This window comes from Ranitomeya imitator, chromosome 4 (genome assembly GCF_032444005.1).
Source record: "Ranitomeya imitator isolate aRanImi1 chromosome 4, aRanImi1.pri, whole genome shotgun sequence".
Lineage (NCBI taxonomy): Eukaryota > Metazoa > Chordata > Amphibia > Anura > Dendrobatidae > Ranitomeya > Ranitomeya imitator.
In genome coordinates, this window is record NC_091285.1 from 666,058,880 (window position 1) to 666,081,077 (window position 22,198).

The 22,198-nt window shown below is 42.5% G+C and overlaps 1 protein-coding gene across 2 annotated transcripts in view; it reads right to left on the minus strand.

The window, feature by feature from the left end:
- Positions 1 to 14,110: 14,110 nt before the first annotated feature.
- Positions 14,111 to 22,198, minus strand: part of KANK2 (KN motif and ankyrin repeat domains 2) — a 94,971-nt gene continuing 86,883 nt past the window's right edge. Inside the window, exons 11-14 of one of the 2 annotated variants that reach the window (XM_069767143.1) lie at positions 18,972 to 19,114; positions 17,940 to 18,140; positions 17,558 to 17,650; positions 14,111 to 14,862 (exon numbers count right to left, since the gene is read on the minus strand). In XM_069767143.1, coding sequence (XP_069623244.1) covers positions 14,806 to 14,862; positions 17,558 to 17,650; positions 17,940 to 18,140; positions 18,972 to 19,114 — 494 coding nt within the window. In that variant the 3' untranslated portion in view covers positions 14,111 to 14,805. The remainder of the gene's footprint in view (positions 14,863 to 17,557; positions 17,651 to 17,939; positions 18,141 to 18,971; positions 19,115 to 22,198) is intronic. The other variant, XM_069767144.1, reaches the window with a different exon arrangement.

Consider the following 22,198-nt stretch of genomic DNA (forward strand, 5'->3'; position numbering starts at 1 on the left):
GAACTTGCACTATTGCTGACTGACTAAATACTTTTTTGCCCCACTGTATATATATATATATATATATCATTATACAGTGCGGTGTGATTATTATCAGTGTATATAGATATATCATTATACAGTGCAGTGTGATTATTATCAGTATATATAGATATATCATTGTACAGTGCAGTGTGATTATTATCAGTATATATAGATATATCATTATACAGTGCAGTGTGATTAATATCAGTATATATAGATATCATTATACAGTGCAGTGTGATTAATATCAGTATATATAGATATATCATTGTACAGTGCGGTGTGATTATTATCAGTATATATATAGATATATCATTATACAGTGCAGTGTGATTAATATCAGTATATATAGATATATCATTATACAGTGCAGTGTGATTATGATCAGTGTATATAGATATATCATTATACAGTGTGGTGTGATTATTATCAGTATATATAGATATATCATTATACAGTGCAGTGTGATTCAGTATATATAGATATATCATTATACAGTGCAGTGTGATTAATATCAGTATATATAGATATCATTATACAGTGCAGTGTGATTAATATCAGTATATATAGATATATCATTGTACAGTGCGGTGTGATTATTATCAGTATATATATAGATATATCATTATACAGTGCAGTGTGATTATTATCAGTATATATAGATATATCATTGTACAGTGCAGTGTGATTATTATCAGTATATATAGATATATCATTATACAGTGCAGTGTGATTAATATCAGTATATATAGATATCATTATACAGTGCAGTGTGATTAATATCAGTATATATAGATATATCATTATACAGTGCAGTGTGATTATTATCAGTATATATATAGATATATTATTATACAGTGCAGTGTGATTAATATCAGTATATATAGATATATCATTATACAGTGCAGTGTGATTATGATCAGTGTATATAGATATATCATTATACAGTGTGGTGTGATTATTATCAGTATATATAGATATATCATTATACAGTGCAGTGTGATTCAGTATATATAGATATATCATTATACAGTGCGGTGTGATTATTATCAGTATATATAGATATATCATTACACAGTGCAGTGTGATTATTATCAGTATATATAGATATATCATTATACAGTGCAGTGTGATTATTATCAGTGTATATAGATCTATCATTATACAGTGCAGTGTGATTATTATCAGTGTATATAGATATATCATTATACAGTGCAGTGTGATTATTATGCAGTGTATATAGATCTATCATTATACAGTGCAGTGTGATTATGATCAGTGTATATAGATATATCATTATACAGTGCGGTGTGATTATTATCAGTATATATAGATATATCATTATACAGTGCAGTGTGATTATTATGCAGTGTATATAGATCTATCATTATACAGTGCAGTGTGATTATTATCAGTGTATATATAGATATATCATTATACAGTGCAGTGTGATTATTATCAGTATATATAGATATATCATTATACAGTGCAGTGTGATTATTATCAGTATATATAGATATATCATTATACAGTGCAGTGTGATTATTATGCAGTGTATATAGATATATCATTATACAGTGCAGTGTGATTATTATGCAGTGTATATAGATCTATCATTATACAGTGCAGTGTGATTATTATGCAGTGTATATAGATCTATCATTCTACAGTGCAGTGTGATTATTATCAGTGTATATATAGATCTATCATTATACAGTGCAGTGTGATTATTATCAGTGTATATATAGATCTATCATTATACAGTGCAGTGTGATTATTATCAGTGTATATATAGATCTGTCATTATACAGTGCAGTGTGATTATTATCAGTGTATATAGATATATCATTATACAGTGCAGTGTGATTATTATCAGTATATATAGATATATCATTATACAGTGCAGTGTGATTATGATCAGTATATATAGATATATCATTGTACAGTGCAGTGTGATTATTATCAGTATATATAGATATATCATTATACAGTGCAGTGTGATTATTATCAGTGTATATATAGATATATCATTATACAGTGCAGTGTGATTAATATCAGTATATATAGATATATCATTATACAGTGCAGTGTGATTATGATCAGTGTATATAGATATATCATTATACAGTGCAGTGTGATTATTATCAGTATATATACGATAGATATATCATTATACAGTGCAGTGTGATTATTATGCAGTGTATATAGATCCATCATTATACAGTGCAGTGTGATTATTATCAGTATATATAGATATATCATTATACAGTGCAGTGTGATTATTATCAGTATATATAGATATATCATTATAAAGTGCAGTGTGATTATGATCAGTGTATATAGATATATAATTATACAGTGCAGTGTGCTTATTATCAGTATATATAGATATATCATTATACAGTGCAGTGTGATTATTATGCAGTGTATATAGATCCATCATTATACAGTGCAGTGTGATTATTATCAGTATATGTAGATATATCATTATACTGTGCAGTGTTATTATTATGAGTATATATAGATATATCATTATACAGTGCAGTGTGATTATTATCAGTATATATAGATATATCATTATACGGTGCAGTGTGATTATTATGCAGTGTATATAGATATATCATTATATAGTGCAGTGTGATTATTATCAGTGTATATATAGATATATCATTATACAGTGCAGTGTGATTAATATCAGTATATATAGATATATCATTATACAGTGCAGTGTGATTATGATCAGTGTATATAGATATATCATTATACAGTGCAGTGTGATTATTATCAGTATATATAGATATATCATTATACAGTGCAGTGTGATTATTATCAGTATATATAGATATATCATTATACAGTGCAGTGTGATTATTATGCAGTGTATATAGATCCATCATTATACAGTGCAGTGTGATTATTATCAGTATATGTAGATATATCATTATACTGTGCAGTGTTATTATCAGTATATATAGATATATCATTATACAGTGCAGTGTGATTATTATCAGTATATATAGATATATCATTATACAGTGCAGTGTGATTATTATGCAGTGTATATAGATCTATCATTATACAGTGCAGTGTGATTATTATCAGTATATATAGATATATCATTATACATTGCAGTGTGATTATTATCAGTATATATAGATATATCATTATACAGTGCAGTGTGATTATTATCAGTATATATAGATATATCATTATACAGTGCAGTGTGATTAATATCAGTATATATAGATATATCATTATACAGTGCAGTGTGATTAATATCAGTATATATAGATATATAATTATACAGTGCAGTGTGATTATTATCAGTATATATAGATATATCATTATACAGTGCAGTGTGATTATTATCAGTATATATAGATATATCATTATACAGTGCAGTGTGATTATCAGTATATATAGATATATCATTATACAGTGCAGTGTGATTATTATCAGTGTATATAGATATATCATTATACAGTACAGTGTGATTATTATCAGTATATATAGATATATCATTATACAGTGCAGTGTGATTATTATCAGTGTATATAGATATATCATTATACAGTGCAGTGTGATTATTATCAGTATATATAGATATATCATTATACAGTGCAGTGTGATTATTATCAGTATATATAGATATATCATTATACAGTGCAGTGTGATTATTATCAGTATATATAGATATATCATTATACAGTGCAGTGTGATTATTATCAGTATATATAGATATATCATTATAAAGTGCAGTGTGATTATTATCAGTATATATAGATATATCATTATACAGTGCAGTGTGATTATTATGCAGTGTATATAGATCCATCATTATACAGTGCAGTGTGATTATTATCAGTATATATAGATATATCATTATACAGTGCAGTGTGATTATGATCAGTGTATATAGATATATCATTATACAGTGCAGTGTGCTTATTATCAGTATATATAGATATATCATTATACAGTGCAGTGTGATTATTATGCAGTGTATATAGATCCATCATTATACAGTGCAGTGTGATTATTATCAGTATATGTAGATATATCATTATACTGTGCAGTGTTATTATTATGAGTATATATAGATATATCATTATACAGTGCAGTGTGATTATTATCAGTATATATAGATATATCATTATACGGTGCAGTGTGATTATTATGCAGTGTATATAGATATATCATTATATAGTGCAGTGTGATTATTATCAGTGTATATATAGATATATCATTATACAGTGCAGTGTGATTAATATCAGTGTATATAGATATATCATTATACAGTGCGGTGTGATTATTATCAGTATATAGATATATCATTATACAGTGCAGTGTGATTATTATCAGTGTATATAGATATATCATTATACAGTGCAGTGTGATTATTATCAGTGTATATAGATATATCATTATACAGTGCAGTGTGATTATTATCAGTGTATATAGATATATCATTATACAGTGCAGTGTGATTATTATCAGTATATATAGATATATCATTATACAGTGCAGTGTGATTATTATCAGTATATATAGATATATCATTATACAGTGCAGTGTGATTATTATGCAGTGTATATAGATCCATCATTATACAGTGCAGTGTGATTATTATCAGTATATGTAGATATATCATTATACTGTGCAGTGTTATTATTATCAGTATATATAGATATATCATTATACAGTGCAGTGTGATTATTATCAGTATATATAGATATATCATTATACAGTGCAGTGTGATTATTATGCAGTGTATATAGATCTATCATTATACAGTGCAGTGTGATTATTATCAGTATATATAGATATATCATTATACATTGCAGTGTGATTATTATCAGTATATATAGATATATCATTATACAGTGCAGTGTGATTAATATCAGTATATATAGATATATCATTATACAGTGCAGTGTGATTATTATCAGTATATAGATATATCATTATACAGTGCAGTGTGATTATTATCAGTATATATAGATATATCATTATACAGTGCAGTGTGATTATTATCAGTATATATAGATATATCATTATACAGTGCAGTGTGATTATTATCAGTATACATAGATATATCATTATACAGTGCAGTGTGATTAATATCAGTATATATAGATATATCATTATACAGTGCAGTGTGATTATTATCAGTATATATACAGTGGGGCAAAAAAGTATTTAGTCAGTCAGCAATAGTGCAAGTTCCACCACTTAAAAAGATGAGAGGCGTCTGTAATTTACATCATAGGTAGACCTCAACTATGGGACACAAACTGAGAAAAAAAAATCCAGAAAATCACATTGTCTGTTTTTTTTACATTTTATTTGCATATTATGGTGGAAAATAAGTATTTGGTCAGAAACAAAATTTCATCTCAATACTTTGTAATATATCATTTGTTGGCAATGACAGAGGTCAAACATTTTCTGTAAGTCTTCACAAGGTTGCCACACACTGTTGTTGGTATGTTGGCCCATTCCTCCATGCAGATCTCCTCTAGAGCAGTGATGTTTTTGGCTTTTCGCTTGGCAACACGGACTTTCAACTCCCTCCAAAGGTTTTCTATAGGGTTGAGATCTGGAGACTGGCTAGACCACTCCAGGACCTTGAAATGCTTCTTACGAAGCCACTCCTTCGTTGCCCTGGCGGTGTGCTTTGGATCATTGTCATGTTGAAAGACCCAGCCACGTTTCATCTTCAATGCCCTTGCTGATGGAAGGAGGTTTGCACTCAAAATCTCACGATACATGGCCCCATTCATTCTTTCATGTACCCGGATCAGTCGTCCTGGCCCCTTTGCAGAGAAACAGCCCCAAAGCATGATGTTTCCACCACCATGCTTTACAGTATGTATGGTGTTTGATGGATGCAACTCAGTATTCTTTTTCCTCCAAACACGACAAGTTGTGTTTCTACCAAACAGTTCCAGTTTGGTTTCATCAGACCATAGGACATTCTCCCAAAACTCCTCTGGATCATCCAAATGCTCTCTAGCAAACTTCAGTCGGGCCCGGACATGTACTGGCTTAAGCAGTGGGACACGTCTGGCACTGCAGGATCTGAGTCCATGGTGGCGTAGTGTGTTACTTATGGTAGGCCTTGTTACATTGGTCCCAGCTCTCTGCAGTTCATTCACTAGGTCCCCCCGCGTGGTTCTGGGATTTTTGCTCACCGTTCTTGTGATCATTCTGACCCCACGGGGTGGGATTTTGCGTGGAGCCCCAGATCGAGGGAGATTATCAGTGGTCTTGTATGTCTTCCGTTTTCTAATTATTGCTCCCACTGTTGATTTCTTCACTCCAAGCTGGTTGACTATTGCAGATTCAGTCTTCCCAGCCTGGTGCAGGGCTACAATTTTGTTTCTGGTGTCCTTTGACAGCTCTTTTGTCTTCACCATAGTGGAGTTTGGAGTCAGACTGTTTGAGGGTGTGCACAGGTGTCTTTTTATACTGATAACAAGTTTAAACAGGTGCCATTACTACAGGTAATGAGTGGAGGAAAGAGGAGACTCTTAAAGAAGAAGTTACAGGTCTGTGAGAGCCAGAAATCTTGATTGTTTGTTTCTGACCAAATACTTATTTTCCACCATAATATGCAAATAAATTGTTAAAAAAACAGACAATGTGATTTTCTGGATTTTTTTTTCTCAGTTTGTCTCCCATAGTTGAGGTCTACCTATGATGTAAATTACAGACGCCTCTCATCTTTTTAAGTGGTGGAACTTGCACTATTGCTGACTGACTAAATACTTTTTTGCCCCACTGTAGATATATCATTATACAGTGCAGTGTGATTATTATCAGTATATATAGATATATCATTATACAGAGCAGTGTGATTATTATCAGTATATATAGATATATCATTATACAGTGCAGTGTGATTAATATCAGTATATATAGATATATCATTATACAGTGCAGTGTGATTATTATCAGTATATATAGATATATCATTATACAGTGCAGTGTGATTATTATCAGTATATATAGATATATCATTATACAGTGCAGTGTGATTATTATCAGTATATATAGATATATCATTATACAGTGCAGTGTGATTATGATCAGTGTATATAGATATATTATTATACAGTGCGGTGTGATTATTATCAGTATATATAGATATATCATTATACAGTGCAATGTGTTTCTTATGCAGTGTATATAGATATATCATTACACAGTGCAGTGTGATTATCAGTGTATATAGATATATCATTATACAGTGCAGTGTGATTATTATCAGTATATATAGATATATCATTATACAGTGCAGTGTGATTATTATCAGTGTATATAGATATATCATTATACAGTACAGTGTGATTATTATCAGTATATATAGATATATCATTATACATTGCAGTGTGATTATTATCAGTATATATAGATATATCATTATACAGTGCAGTGTGATTATTATCAGTATATATAGATATATCATTATACAGTGCAGTGTGATTATTATCAGTATATATAGATATATCATTATACAGTGCAGTGTGATTATTATCAGTATATATAGATATATCATTATACAGTGCAGTGTGATTATTATCAGTATACATAGACATATCATTATACAGTGCAGTGTGATTATTATCAGTATATATAGATATATTATACATTGCAGTGTGATTATTATCAGTATATAGATATATCATTATACAGTGCAGTGTGATTATTATCAGTATATATAGATATATCATTATACAGGGCAGTGTGATTATTATCAGTATATAGATATATCATTATACAGTGCAGTGTGATTATTATCAGTATATATAGATATATCATTATACAGGGCAGTGTGATTATTATCAGTATATATAGATATATCATTATACAGGGCAGTGTGATTATTATCAGTATATATAGATATATCATTATACAGAGCAGTGTGATTATTATCAGTATATATAGATATATCATTATACAGTGCAGTGTGATTAATATCAGTATATATAGATATATCATTATACAGTGCAGTGTGATTATTATCAGTATATATAGATATATCATTATACAGTGCAGTGTGATTATTATCAGTATATATAGATATATCATTATACAGTGCAGTGTGATTATTATCAGTATATATAGATATATCATTATACAGTGCAGTGTGATTATGATCAGTGTATATAGATATATTATTATACAGTGCGGTGTGATTATTATCAGTATATAGATATATCATTATACAGTGCAGTGTGATTATTATCAGTGTATATAGATATATCATTATACAGTGCAGTGTGATTATTATCAGTATATATAGATATATCATTATACAGTGCAGTGTGATTATTATCAGTATATATAGATATATCATTATACAGTGCAGTGTGATTATTATCAGTGTATATAGATATATCATTATACAGTACAGTGTGATTATTATCAGTATATATAGATATATCATTATACAGTGCAGTGTGATTATTATCAGTATATATAGATATATCATTATACAGTGCAGTGTGATTATTATGAGTATATATAGATATATCATTATACAGTGCAGTGTGATTATTATCAGTATATATAGATATATCATTATACAGTGCAGTGTGATTATTATCAGTGTATATAGATATATCATTATACAGTACAGTGTGATTATTATCAGTATATATATATCAATCATTATACAGTGCAGAGCTGGGCTGTATTGTTTTCCTCATTTCACAGTTACGTTCTGCCATCTGTTGGTGTTTTTATGTAAATGCATCATTATAAAAAAAAAAAGAAGCTTGGTGCCTTTTTGTTTATACTTTATTTTATAAATTTCTTTAACCCCTTCCTAAGATTTCAGAAGCGTCACATGTCTGTTGTGGGTGATTGATGCGGCCGTGTGTGGATTGCAGTTACTGGCTGTGTTAGGCTATTTTCGCGTTTTTCAGCTTCCGTCACAATCCGTCTTTTTTTGAGAACGCAGCATCCTGCATTTTCCCATAGACTTGTATTAGCGACGGATCGTGACGTATGGCCATCCGTCGCTTCTGTCGCGCATTGGATGCATCGTGTTTTGGCGGACCGTCGGCACGAAAAAACGTTCAATGTATCGTTTTTTTCGTACGTCGGATCTGCCATTTCCTACCACGCATGCGCGGCCGGAACTCTGTCCCTCCACCCCAGGACTTTACAATGGGCAGCGGATGCGTTGAATAACTGCATCCGCTGCCTACCTTGTGCCAAATTTTCACAACGTGTGTCGGTACGTCGCGCCGACGCTTAGCGACGGGCCCGTACCGACGCAAGTGTGAAGGTAGCCTTATACAGATGGCGCCTGCTTTCAGCTGCTGCCGTCCATTTCACGGTTCAGTCTTGACAGTTTTTCCTTTGAAAAAAATTTAAAAAGACCAAATCTGAAGTTTTTTTTTTTTTTTACAATATTTGATTTTATTGAAACGTGAATATATTGTTCGTGTTCCAAACCTAAGACTCGGCTAACTTTATTCTTTTTTTCATTTCTATGTCATATTATTGTTTGAGGTTTTATTCTACTTGAAAAAAAAAATTAGATGGAAAATAAAGAATTTCAAAAAACAGAGAATATAGAGCCTGACACAGTGGATAGAGCCTGATGCAGAGGAAAGAGCATGACCCAGTGGATAGGGCCTGACCCAGAGGATAGGGCCTGACCCAGAGGATAGGGCCTGACCCAGAGGAAAGAGAATGACCCAGAGGATAGGGCCTGACCCAGAGGATAGGGCCTGACCCAGAGGAAACAGCATGACCCCGAGGATAGGGCCTGACCCAGAGGAAAGAGCATGACCCAGAGGATAGGGCCTGACCCAGAGGATAGGGCCTAACCCAGAGGAAAGAACGTGGCCCATGGGATATGACCTGATCCAGAGGATAGGGCCTAATTGAGAGGAAAGAGCGTGACCCAGGGGATAGGACCTGACGCAGGGGATAGGGCCTGACCCAGAGGATAGAGCCTTACCCAGAGGATAGGACCTGATCCAGAGGATAGGGCCTGACCCAGAGGATAGGGCCTGACCCAGAGGATAGGGCCTAACCCAGAGGAAAGAACGTGGCCCATGGGATATGACCTGATCCAGAGGATAGGGCCTAATTGAGAGGAAAGAGCGTGACCCAGGGGATAGGACCTGACGCAGGGGATAGGGCCTGACCCAGAGGATAGAGCCTTACCCAGAGGATAGGACCTGATCCAGAGGATAGGGCCTGACCCAGAGGATAGGGCCTGACCCAGAGGATAGGGCCTAACCCAGAGAAAAGAGCGTGGCCCAGGGGATAGGACCTGATCCAGAAGATAGGGCCTAACCTAGAGGAAAGATCGTGGCCCAAAGGATAGGGCCTGACCCAGAGGATAGGGCCTTACCCAGAGGAATGAGCGTGACTCAGGGGATAGGACCTGACCCAGAGGATAGGGCCTAACCCAGAGGAAAGAGCGTGACCCAGGGGATAGGACCTGACCCAGAGAATAGGGCCTAACCCAGAGGAAAGAGCGTGACCCAGGGGATAGGACCTGACCCAGAGGATAGGGCCTAACCCAGAGGAATGAGCGTGACCTAGGGGATAGGACCTGACCCAGAGGATAGGGCCTAACCCAGAGGGAACAGCTTGACCCAGGAGATAGGACCTGACCCAGAGGATAGGGCCTAACCCAGAGGAAACAGCTTGACCCAGGGGATAGGACCTGACCCAGAGGATAGGGCCTAACCCAGAGGAAAGAGCATGACCCAGGGGATAGGACCTGACCCAGAGGATAGGGCCTAACCCAGAGGAAAGAGCGTGACCCAAGGGATAGGACCTGACCCAGAGGATAGGGCCTAACCCAGAGGAAAGAGCGTGACCCAGGGGATAGGACCTGACCCAGAGGATAGGGCCTAACCCAGAGGAAAGAGCATGATCCAGGGGATAGGACCTGATCCAGAGGATAGGGCTTAACCCAGAGGAATGAGATTGACCCAGGGGATAGGACCTGATCCAGAGGATAGGGCCTAACCCAGAGGAAAGAGCATGACCCAGGGGATAGGACCTGACCCGGAGGATAGGGCCTAACCCAGGGGATAGGACCTGACCCAGGGGATAGGACCTGACCCAGAGGATAGGGCCTAACCCAGAGGAAACAGCTTGACCCAGGGGATAGGACCTGACCCAGAGGATAGGGCCTAACCCAGGGGAAAGAGCGTGACCCAGGGGATAGGACCTGACCCAGAGGATAGGGCCTAACCCAGAGGAAAGCGCGTAACCCAGGGGATAGGGCCTGACCCAGAGGAAAGAGCATGATCCAGAGGATAGAGCATGATCCAAACAATAAAGCCTGACCCAGACTATAGAGCCTGACCCAGAGGAAAGAGCGTGAGCCAGAGGATAGAGCGTGATCCAAAGAATAGAGCCTGATCCAGAGGAAAGAGTATGATCCAGAGGATAGGACCTGATCCAGAGGATAGAGCGTCATCAAGAGGAAAGAGTGATCCAGAGGATAGGACCTGACCCAGAGGATAGAGCGTGAACCAGAGGAAAGAGCGTGACCCAGAGCATAGAGCGTGATTCAGAGGATAAAGCGTGACCCAGAGGATAGAGTGCGACCCAGAGGAAAGAGCGTAATTCAGAGCAAAGAGCGTGACCCTGAGGATAGAGCGTGACCCAGAGGATAGAGCGTGATCCAGAGGATAGAGCGTGACCCAGAGGATAGAGCGTGACCCAGAGGATAGAGCGTGACCCAGAGGATAGAGCGTGACCCAGAGGATAGAGCGTGACCCAGAGGATAGTGCGTGACCCAGAGGATAGGGCCTAACCTAGAGGATAGGGCCTAACCTAGAGGATAAGGCCTGCCCCAGAGGAAAGAGCCTAACCCAGAGGAAAGAGCCTGACCCAGAGGAAAGAGCCTGACCCAGAGGACAGAGCCTGACCCAGAGGATAGAGCCTGACCCAGAGGATAGAGCGTGACCCAGAGGATAGAGCGTGACCCAGGGGGCAGAGCGTGACCCAGAGGATAGAGCGTGACCCAGAGGATAGAGCGTGATCCAGAGGATAGAGCGTGATCCAGAGGATAGAGCGTGATCCAGAGGATAGAGCGTGATCCAGAGGATAAAGCGTGACCCAGAGGATAGAGCGCGACCCAGAGGATAGAGCCTGACCCAGAGGAAAGAGCCTGACCCAGAGGAAAGAGCCTGACCCAGAGGAAAGAGCCTGACCCAGAGGATAGAGCGTGACCCAGAGGATAGAGCGTGACCCAGAGGATAGAGCGTGACCCAGAGGATAGAGCGTGACCCAGAGGATAGAGCGTGACCCAGGGGACAGAGCGTGACCCAGAGGATAGAGCGTGACCCAGAGGATAGAGCATGACCCAGAGAAAAGAGAGTGATCCAGAGGATAGAGCGTGACCCATAGGATAGAGCATGACCCAGAGGATAGAGCGTGACCCAGAGGAAAGAGCGTGACCCAGAGGAAAGAGTGTGACCCAGAGGAAAGAGTGTGACCCAGAGGATAGAGCGTGATCTAGTGGATAGAGCGTTACCCAGAGGATAGAGCGTGACCCAGAGGAAAGAGCGTGATCTAGTGGATAGAGCGTTACCCAGAGGATAGAGCGTGACCCAGAGGAACGAGCGTGACCCAGAGGAAAGGGCCTGATGCAGAGGATAGGGCCTGACCCAGAGGCAAGAGCCTGACCCAGAGGAAAGAGCGTGACGCAGAGGAAAGAGCATGACCCAGAGGATAGAGCGTGATCCAGTGGCTAGAGCCTGACCCAGAGAATAGAGTGTGACCCAGAGGACAAAGCGTGACCCAGAGGATAGAGCGTGATCCAGTGGCTAGAGCCTGACCCAGAGAATAGAGCGTGATCCAAAGGATAGAGCATGAACTTGAGTATAGGGCGTGACCCTGAATATAGAGGATAGAGACATACACAGCGTGACACAGAGTACTGTATATAGTGTAGTGTGCTAATTCCATTACATCCGAGGAGACACAAGTCGGATTTATAACCATTTATTTATATACATATATTTATATAGTGATAACCTTCATACAATACAGGTAGTCAACTGTCTCACATATAAGTATAGATAACAAAAATATATATATATATATATACTGTATATATATATAGCAGTGCCTCTAGTACAACCAATATCAAAAAAGTTATTGCTGAAAAACATGGAAGGAGCAAAGATGTACCAGAGCACCTGAGAGAGGGTCCCCAAACCTAACTGGCCTCATCATGGATGAAAAATGGTGCAAAGCCTGCCGCCAGCCACCAATCAGATCAATGCTTACAGGTTACAGTGTCTTCAGCTGGTCTGATTGCTTGCTGCGGTCGTCCAATCCGTTTTCTGCACTCGGTCCGGAACATGAAGTCCATTCTCTTTAGTAACCGTCCTGCGATTTTGCTGAACGTACACAAAACCCTTCTACATGTCACCTCTCACGTATCCACTGTCTGTCCTATCACCTATTGTCTCTCCTGCCCAACTTTTAGAGGGGCGTAGAGGTCGTTCCCTTCCTCACCTCAAAGCAGTAAAGGAAAGCTCTTTTTTTTGCACCCATTATTGCCTCCTGATAAGCAACCACCATTGATCTCTACTCTATGGCATTCCCATGGCATGTGGAGGTGTTGTCCATCAAGTCACGAGGATATTGGTGAGAATCTCTTTGACCTTGAAAAATGACCTGTAATTCACCATAAATGTATTAACCTGGTGTAAACGCCGCTGTTCTCCTGAATCCGGTGATATTTTTCTTGTGTTCCTACGCCTCTGCGTTCCTGAGATACAGCCCTTTTTTTCCTGTATATAAATCTAGTTTTGTTATTCAAGTGGGCGTAGTCCTAATCTGAGGACTACACCCACTTGGCTAATAAGACCAGATTTATATACAGGAAAAAGAGGGCTGTATCTCAGGAACGCAGTGGCGTAGGAACACAAGAAAAACATCGCCGGATTCAGGAGAACGGCGGCATTTACATCAGATAAAATAAATACATATTAATGGAAAGTGACAATACATTAGATATCTAATATATGAGATCATTCGGGAGAACTCTCCTTTACATTTCCAAAGCTTTTTCATCCATTTTGTTCTTCAGTTTCTCTGCTTGTTGTCAGGAAATAAACACATTTTTGTTTACAATGCAAAGTTTAAAACCCATCCTGAAGTGATACCACGAAGAGCTGAGATTTTGCTTCATTGTATCCTGTCTATACAATGCTCTGTGGGCTAAGAGGGCAACTCGCCGCTATCTCCTTTCCATATACATTTTACCAACGCCGATACATTGTCGCCGGTTTGATTTTCACTGCTCGTGTATTTCGCTCACAAAGGATGGTCTAGACTGAGTGCCAATGCAGCAGACCCTCAGCTGTGAGAAGTATCAGAACTCTACAGTTTCTAAGGCTTCGTATTGAGATGAGAATGTTTTCTTAGACAGCAAGCAGAGATCTTCCCAATATGTTAGAGTCTGCCAGGCCATGGTTGTTGGGCTCTTCCTTTCCGTCTTCTTCCTCGGACATCCTCATTAACTCTTTCTGATCCTCTCCATTAACCTCTGTCCTCCCAGCACTCGCTGGCACCCAGTGCCCCCACTGGCACCCAGTGCCCCCACCCGCCCCTCAGGCCTCCAGCCTTCCTCTCTCCGTGGTGCTGAAGCGGGGTGAATAGTGGTCTTGCAGTGCTGTGTTTCAGGGGAAGCCATGTGGCTCTGGACGGCATGCAGAGGCAACGAGCCACTCGAGTCCTTCTTGTGAAGAGAGTGGAGAATCGGGACCCAAAATCCTCCTCCTACTGGGATTCATCACTTGGGTTTGCACTCGGGGTTTTAAGATGTTTCTCCGAACCCTAAAAATACAGAAATGTTAAGAATTACACACCTGTCACATTACACCTTTCTGTCACTCAGCAGTGGGAGGAGCACACTCCATGTCACATAGCTCCACCCTCTTGTCTGTGTCTCCCTGTAGAGGGAGGGGCATAAAACTAGTAACATAGCTCCTCCCTCTTATCTGTCTCCCCTGTAGTGGCAGCGGCATACTACTAGTAACATAGCTCCTCCTTCCTGTGTCTCCCTGTAGTGGGAGGGGCATAATACTAGCAACATAATTCCTCCCTTTTGTCTGTGTCTCCCTGTAGTGGGAGGGGCATAATACTAGTAACATAGCTCCTCCTTTTTAGTTGTCTCCCTGTAGTGGGAGGGGCATAATACTAGTGACATAGCTCCTCCCTCTTGTCTGTGTCTCCCTGTAGAGGGAGGGGCACAATACTAGTAACATAGCTCCTCCCTCTTATCTGTCTCCCCTGTAGTGGGAGGGGCATAATACTAGTAACATAGCCCCTCCCTCTTATCTGTCTCCCCCTGTAGTGGGAGGGGCATAATACTAGTAACATAGCTCCTCCTTTTTGGTTGTGTCTCCCTGTAGTGGGAGGGGCATAATACTAGTGACATAGCTCCTCCCTCTTATCTGTGTCTCCCTGTAGTGGGAGGGGCATAAAACTAGTAACATAGCTCCTACCTCTTAGCTGTGTCTCGCTGTAGTGGGAGGGGCACAATACTAGTAACATAGCTCCTCCCTCTTATCTGTCTCCCCTGTAGTGGGAGGGGCATAATACTAGTAACATAGCCCCTCCCTCTTATCTGTCTCCCCCTGTAGTGGGAGGGGCATAATACTAGTAACATAGCTCCTCCTTTTTAGTTGTGTCTCCCTGTAGAGGGAGGGGCACAATACTAGTAACATAGCTCCTCCCTCTTATCTGTCTCCCCTGTAGTGGGAGGGGCATAATACTAGTAACATAGCCCCTCCCTCTTATCTGTCTCCCCCTGTAGTGGGAGGGGCATAATACTAGTAACATAGCTCCTCCTTTTTGGTTGTGTCTCCCTGTAGTGGGAGGGGCATAATACTATTGACATAGCTCCTCCCTCTTGTCTGTGTCTCCCTGTAGTGGGAGGGGCATAATACTAGTAACATAGCTCCTCCCTCTTAGCTGTGTCTCGCTGTAGTGGGAGGAGCATACTCCTGTATAAGTTGCTGTGTCCCCCAATGCAACCCATCACAGAGCTCACACACGTGGCTCATTGTATGGGACAACAAGCGTCAGGAGCGTGTAGTAGGATGATGGGGAGCGGTTCCGCTGTCGGGTGATGGGGAGCAGTTCCCGTGGGTGATGGGGAGCGGTTCCGCTGTCGGATGATGGTGAGCATTTCCCGTGGGTGATGGGGAGCGGTTCCGCTGTCGGGTGATGGGGAGCAGTTCCCGTGGGTGATGGGGAGCGGTTCCGCTGTCGGGTGATGAGGAGCGGTTCCCATCACATGACAGGGAGCGGTTCCGCTGCTGGGTGACGGGGCGCGGTTCCGCTGTTGGGTGACGGGGAGCGGTTCCCCTGTCGGATGACGGGGAGCGGTTCCGCTGTCGGATGAAGGGGAGCGGTTCCGCTGTCGGATGACGGGGAGCGGTTCCGCTGTCGGATTAAGGGGAGCGGTTCCGCTGTCGGGTAAAGGGGAGTGGTTCCGCTGTTGGGTAAAGGGGAGCGGTTCCGCTGTTGGATGATGATGAGCGGTTCCCCTGTTGGGTGACGAGGAAAGGTTCTGCTGTCAGGTGACGGGGAGCGGTTCCGCTGTCGGATGATGAGGAGCGGTTCCCCTGTCAGGTGGAGGGGAGCAGTTCCGCTGTCAGATGAAGGGGAGCGGTTCCCCTGCCGGGTGACGGGGAGCGGTTCCGCTGTGGGGTGACGGGGAGCGGTTCTGCTGTCGGGTGATGAGGAGGGGTTCCCCTGCCGGATGATGAGCGGTTCCCCTGCCGGATGATAGGGAGCGGTTCCCCTGCCGGATGATGGGGAGCGGTTCCCCTGCCGGGTGACGGGGAGCGGTTCCGCTGTGGGGTGACGGGGAGCGGTTCCGCTGTCGGGTGATGAGGAGGGGTTCCCCTGCCGGATGATGAGGAGCGGTTCCCCTGCCGGATGATAGGGAGCGGTTCCCCTGCCGGATGATGGGGAGCGGTTCCCCTGCCGGATAATGGGGAGCGGTTCCGCTGTGGGGTGACGGGGAGCAGTTCCGCTGTCGGGTGATGAGGAGCGGTTCCGCTGTCGGGTGATGAGGAGGGGATCCCCTGCCAGATGATGAGGAGCGGTTCCCCTGCCGGATGATGGGGAGCGGTTCCGCTGTTGGATGATGAGGAGCGGTTCTACTGTGGGGTGACGGGGAGCGGTTCCACTGTCGGGTGACAGGGAGCGGTTCCCCTGCCGGATGATGAGGAGCGGATCCCCTGCCGGATGATAGGGAGCGGTTCCCCTGCCGGATGATGGGGAGCGGTTCCACTGTCGGGTGACAGGGAGCGGTTCCCCTGCCGGATGATGAGGAGCGGTTCCACTGTCGGGTGACAGGGAGCGGTTCCCCTGCCGGATGATGAGGAGCGGTTCCCCTGCTGGATGATGGGGAGCGGTTCCGCTGTTGGATGATGAGGGGCGGTTCCCCTGCCAGATGATGAGGAGCGGTTCCCCTGCCGGATGATGGGGAGCGGTTCCGCTGTTGGATGGGACTCACCTCTGCGGAGGACTTGGCGCTGTGAGCGTAGAGAAGCATCGCGATGTCGTTCTGCCCAGCTTCCAGCGCGATAGACAGAGCTGTGCTCCCATCCTAACACAGAGACAGGCAGCCATTACACTCAGGGGACACTACATGAATCAGGCAGGCAACTGGGGAGGTGAAAGATGCTGGGGCCCAGCTGCTGCAGAACCTCTTTACAAAGAGAAGAGGGACAACTAGCACATGTAATATACAGCAGATGCTGCAGAACGTCTTTGAAAAGAGAAGGGGGAATTTCCTATCAATTGCAGGAGCAGTTTATTTAAAGCCGCCTCATTGCGTGACCTTGTTATTGGGGCTCACACCGGGGGGTCCACCTCCTCGGTGCCTAATGACTTACGTTATCTGTGAGCGCCACGTCGCAGGTAGGAACGGCCAGTAGGAGGCTGACGATATCCACGTGTCCGTGTTCACACGCGCACATGAGCGCCGTGGAGCCGTCGTGATCCTGCACGTTTACATCCGCCCCGCAGTGCAGAAGAGCGCGCACCACGTCCAGACGCCCGTGACTGACCGCCAGCATCAGAGCCGTTTGTCCTGCCTGAAATAAGCAAATATATATCTGTACATTACTGTGAAAAGCCATGCTAGGGTCCCTAGGGGGCGATATTCAGCATTCCAGGGGTAATATCCCTCATTCTTCCCTTTGAGCTTCCATTGAACTCAATAATAAATCCACCTTCAGTGAGCGCCCCCTAGTGGTGGCTAGAGGAAGTCATAATTTAATCATTTAACTCAATCAAGTTACCGTAATTTAAAAATTGAAGCTGAAAAGCCAGGCGACTTTACAGAATGAGCTCTCATGTGTGTACATGAAGAATAACACTATTTCTGGACATTTTATGACTTGTAGCCTGCATTTTTCACCCATTTTCAGACCTCATCTCTAATTTTCAATTGCCTCTGAGCCAGTTGGAGGACACCGACACACACAGACATAAGGGATTCCGGCTGTCCTGTGTCTACGTAGTAAATATTTAGAAGCAGAAGCAGCATGGATGACATTTTACTGCAGTACTCAGTAGTGTATCTGTGAATCCAGCTTTGAGGTGAAATAAACCCTTACTAGAAATCTATTTGTGTCCGTTGCTCTCTCCTACTTTCTTCCTCTCCATAGACTTGATCCCTCACTTGAGTTGTCAGTCTGTTTTGTCTTGGCCAAAGAGGATTTTCACAATTTTTCAGGGTAAATATTTAGGAGAGAAAGTGGCTCGTAAGTGGAGAAAGAGGAATATTTGTCTAATAAGATATATTACAATATCTATTTTCTGGGAATTGTGGGTGACACGTAATATGATTGCCTTTGTAGTGTACACAGGGGCTGTCACCCACCTTGCCCAGACTCCTGAATGGCCTGTCTATAAGTACATACCTGGCTGGCTCTGCAGTTAACGTCTCCAAGACGCAACATCTGTGTGACCGTCTCTATGTCTTCATTGGAGCGGAAAGCTGCCAGAGCTGTGAGCATGAGGGGAGTGAATCCGGCCTTATTCTGTCTGTTCACATCACACAGGCCTGGAGGGAAAACGCGAAGGAGAGGAGGGGTAAGACAAGGCAACACCGAGGGTTTGACGTTTTACGATGAGATTCAAAAAGGATGGGAAGTATTGGAACGATGGCTTGTAGGGTGATATTAAATTGGGTGATGTATGAGGATAATTAAAGGACACAACACCGATCTCACGAGAAATACTTAAAACACTTTAAATAAATATGTCCATCTATATATATAATTGTCTAAGGGTTTTTCCGTCTGTCTGTCTGTCTGTCTGTCCTGGAAATCCCACGTCTCTGATTGGTCGAGGCCGCCAGGCCTCGACCGATCAGCGACGGGCACAGCATGGCGACGATGATGTCATAAAGGACGTAGAAATCCCACGTTTCTGATTCAGCGACGGGCACAGTATCGACGTAGATGTCATAATGGTTGCCATGGCGACGATGATGTCATAAAGGTTGCCTCGACCAATCAGCGACGGGCACAGTCTGCCGCGAATTCTGGAATCATCATTGTCCATATACTACGGGGACATGCTTGTTCTAGAATACCCGACCAATCAGCGACGATGATGTCATAAAGGACGTAGAAATCCCACGTTTCTGATTCAGCGACGGGCACAGTATCGACGTAGATGTCATAATGGTTGCCATGGCGACGATGATGTCATAAAGGTTGCCTCGACCAATCAGCGACGGGCACAATCTGCAGCGAATTCTGGAATCATCATTGTCCATATACTACGGGGACATGTCTGTCTGTCTGTTTGTCTGTCCTGGAAATCCCGCGTCTCTGATTGGTCGAGGCCGCCAGGTCTCGACCAATCAGCGACGGGCACAGCATGGCGACGATGATGTCATAAAGGTTGCCTCGACCAATCAGCGACGGGCACAGTCTGCCGCGAATTCGCCTCGACCAATCAGCGACGGGCACAGTATCGACGGAGATGTCATAATGGTTGCCATGGCGACGATGATGTCATAAAGGTTGCCTCGACCAATCAGTGACGGGCACAGTCTGCCGCGAATTCTGGAATCATCATTGTCCATATACTACGGGGACATGCATATTCTAGAATACCCGATGCGTTAGAATCGGGCCACTGCTGAATCGGGTGGTCTAGGAGCAACATGGAACAAGCTCTGAAGGAAGTGGTAACTGTACTGACCGCAGTCCCTAAGCTCAACACAACACTAGAAGTAGCCGTGGAATGCTCCTAACTCTCCCTAGGCATCTCGTCACAGCCTAAGAGCTAACTACCCCTAAAGAAAGAAGCAGGAAAGCTATCTTGCCTCAGAGAAAATCCCCAAAGGATAGATTAGCCCCCCACAAATAATGACTGTGAGAGGGAAAAGACATACACAGAATGAAACCAGGATGAGCACAGGAGGCCAGTCTAGCTAAATAGAAAGGACAGGATGGAATACTGTGCGGTCAGTATAAAACACTACAAAAATCCACGCAGAGTTTACAAAAAATCTCCACACCTGACTAAAGGTGTGGAGGGCAAATCTGCCTCCCAGAGCTTCCAGCAAGACAGAATAAATTCACACTGATAAGCTGGACGAACATAGAAAGCACATAATGGATAAGTCCACAATCTATGGACAGAAAAGAGCAAGCAAAAATTTAGCTTTGCTGAACTGGTCAGGATAACCGGGAACTCCAAAGAGATGTGAATCCAACCAGGAACCATTTACAAGTGGCACTGGCTGAAGAAAGAGCCAGGCCTAAATAGCCGAGCAGAAGAGACGATAAGTGGAGGCAGCTGATGACTGCTAACTCCAAGGAGCAGCCATACCACTAGAAACCACAAGAGGGAGCCCAAGAGCAGAACTCACAAAAGTGCCACTTACAACCACCGGAGGGAGCCCAAGAGCGAAATTCACAACAGTACCCCCTCCTTGAGGAGGGGTCATCGAACCCTCACCAGAGCCCCCAGGCCGATCAGGACGAGCCAAGTGAAAAGCACGAATCAAATCGGTGGCATGGACATCGGAGGCAACAACCCAAGAATTATCCTCTTGGCCATAACCCTTCCACTTGACAAGATACTGAAGCCTCCGCCTCGAAAAACGAGAATCCAAAATCTTCTCAACCTCATATTCCAACTCTCCCTCAACCAACATCGGGGCAGGAGGATCAACTGAGGGAACAACGGGCACCACATATCTCCGCAACAAAGATCTATGGAAAACATTATGAATGGCAGAAAGAGGCTGGAAGAGCCAAACGAAAAGACACTGGATTAATAATTTCAGAAATTTTATAAGGACCAATAAACCGAGGCTTAAACTTAGGAGAAGAAACCTTCATAGGAACATGACGAGAAGACAACCAAACCAAATCCCCCACACGAAGCCGGGGACCAACACACCGACGGCGGTTAGCAAAACGTTGAGCCCTTTCCTGAGACAACGTCAAATTGTCCACCACATGAGTCCAAATCTGCTGCAGCCTGTCCACCACAGAATCAACACCAGGACAATCAGAAGACTCAACCTGCCCAGAAGAAAAACGAGGATGAAAACCAAAATTACAAAAGAAAGGTGAAACCAAAGTAGCCGAACTAGCCCGATTATTAAGAGCAAACTCGGCCAATGGCAAGAAGGCCACCCAATCATCCTGATTAGCAGACACAAAGCATCTCAAATAGGTCTCCAAGGTCTGATTAGTTCGCTCAGTTTGGCCATTAGGGTACCGTCACACTATACGATTTACCTACGATCACGACCAGCGATATGACCTGGCCGTGATCGTAGGTAAATCGTAGTGTGGTCGCTGGGGAGCTGTCACACAGACAGCTCTCCAGCGACCAACGATGCCGAGGTCCCTGGGTAACCAGGGTAAACATCGGGTAACTAAGCGCAGGGCCGCGCTTAGTAACCCGATGTTTACCCTGGTTACAAGCGTAAAACTAAAAAAAAACAAACAGCACATACTTACATTCTGGTGTCCGTCAGGTCCCTTGCCGTCTGCTTCCCGCACTCACTGACTGCCGGCCGTAAAGTGAAAGTGAAAGCACAGCCGCTGTGCTCTGCTTTCACTTTACGGCCGGCAGTCACAGTGCGGGAAGCAAACGGCAAGGGACCTGACGGACA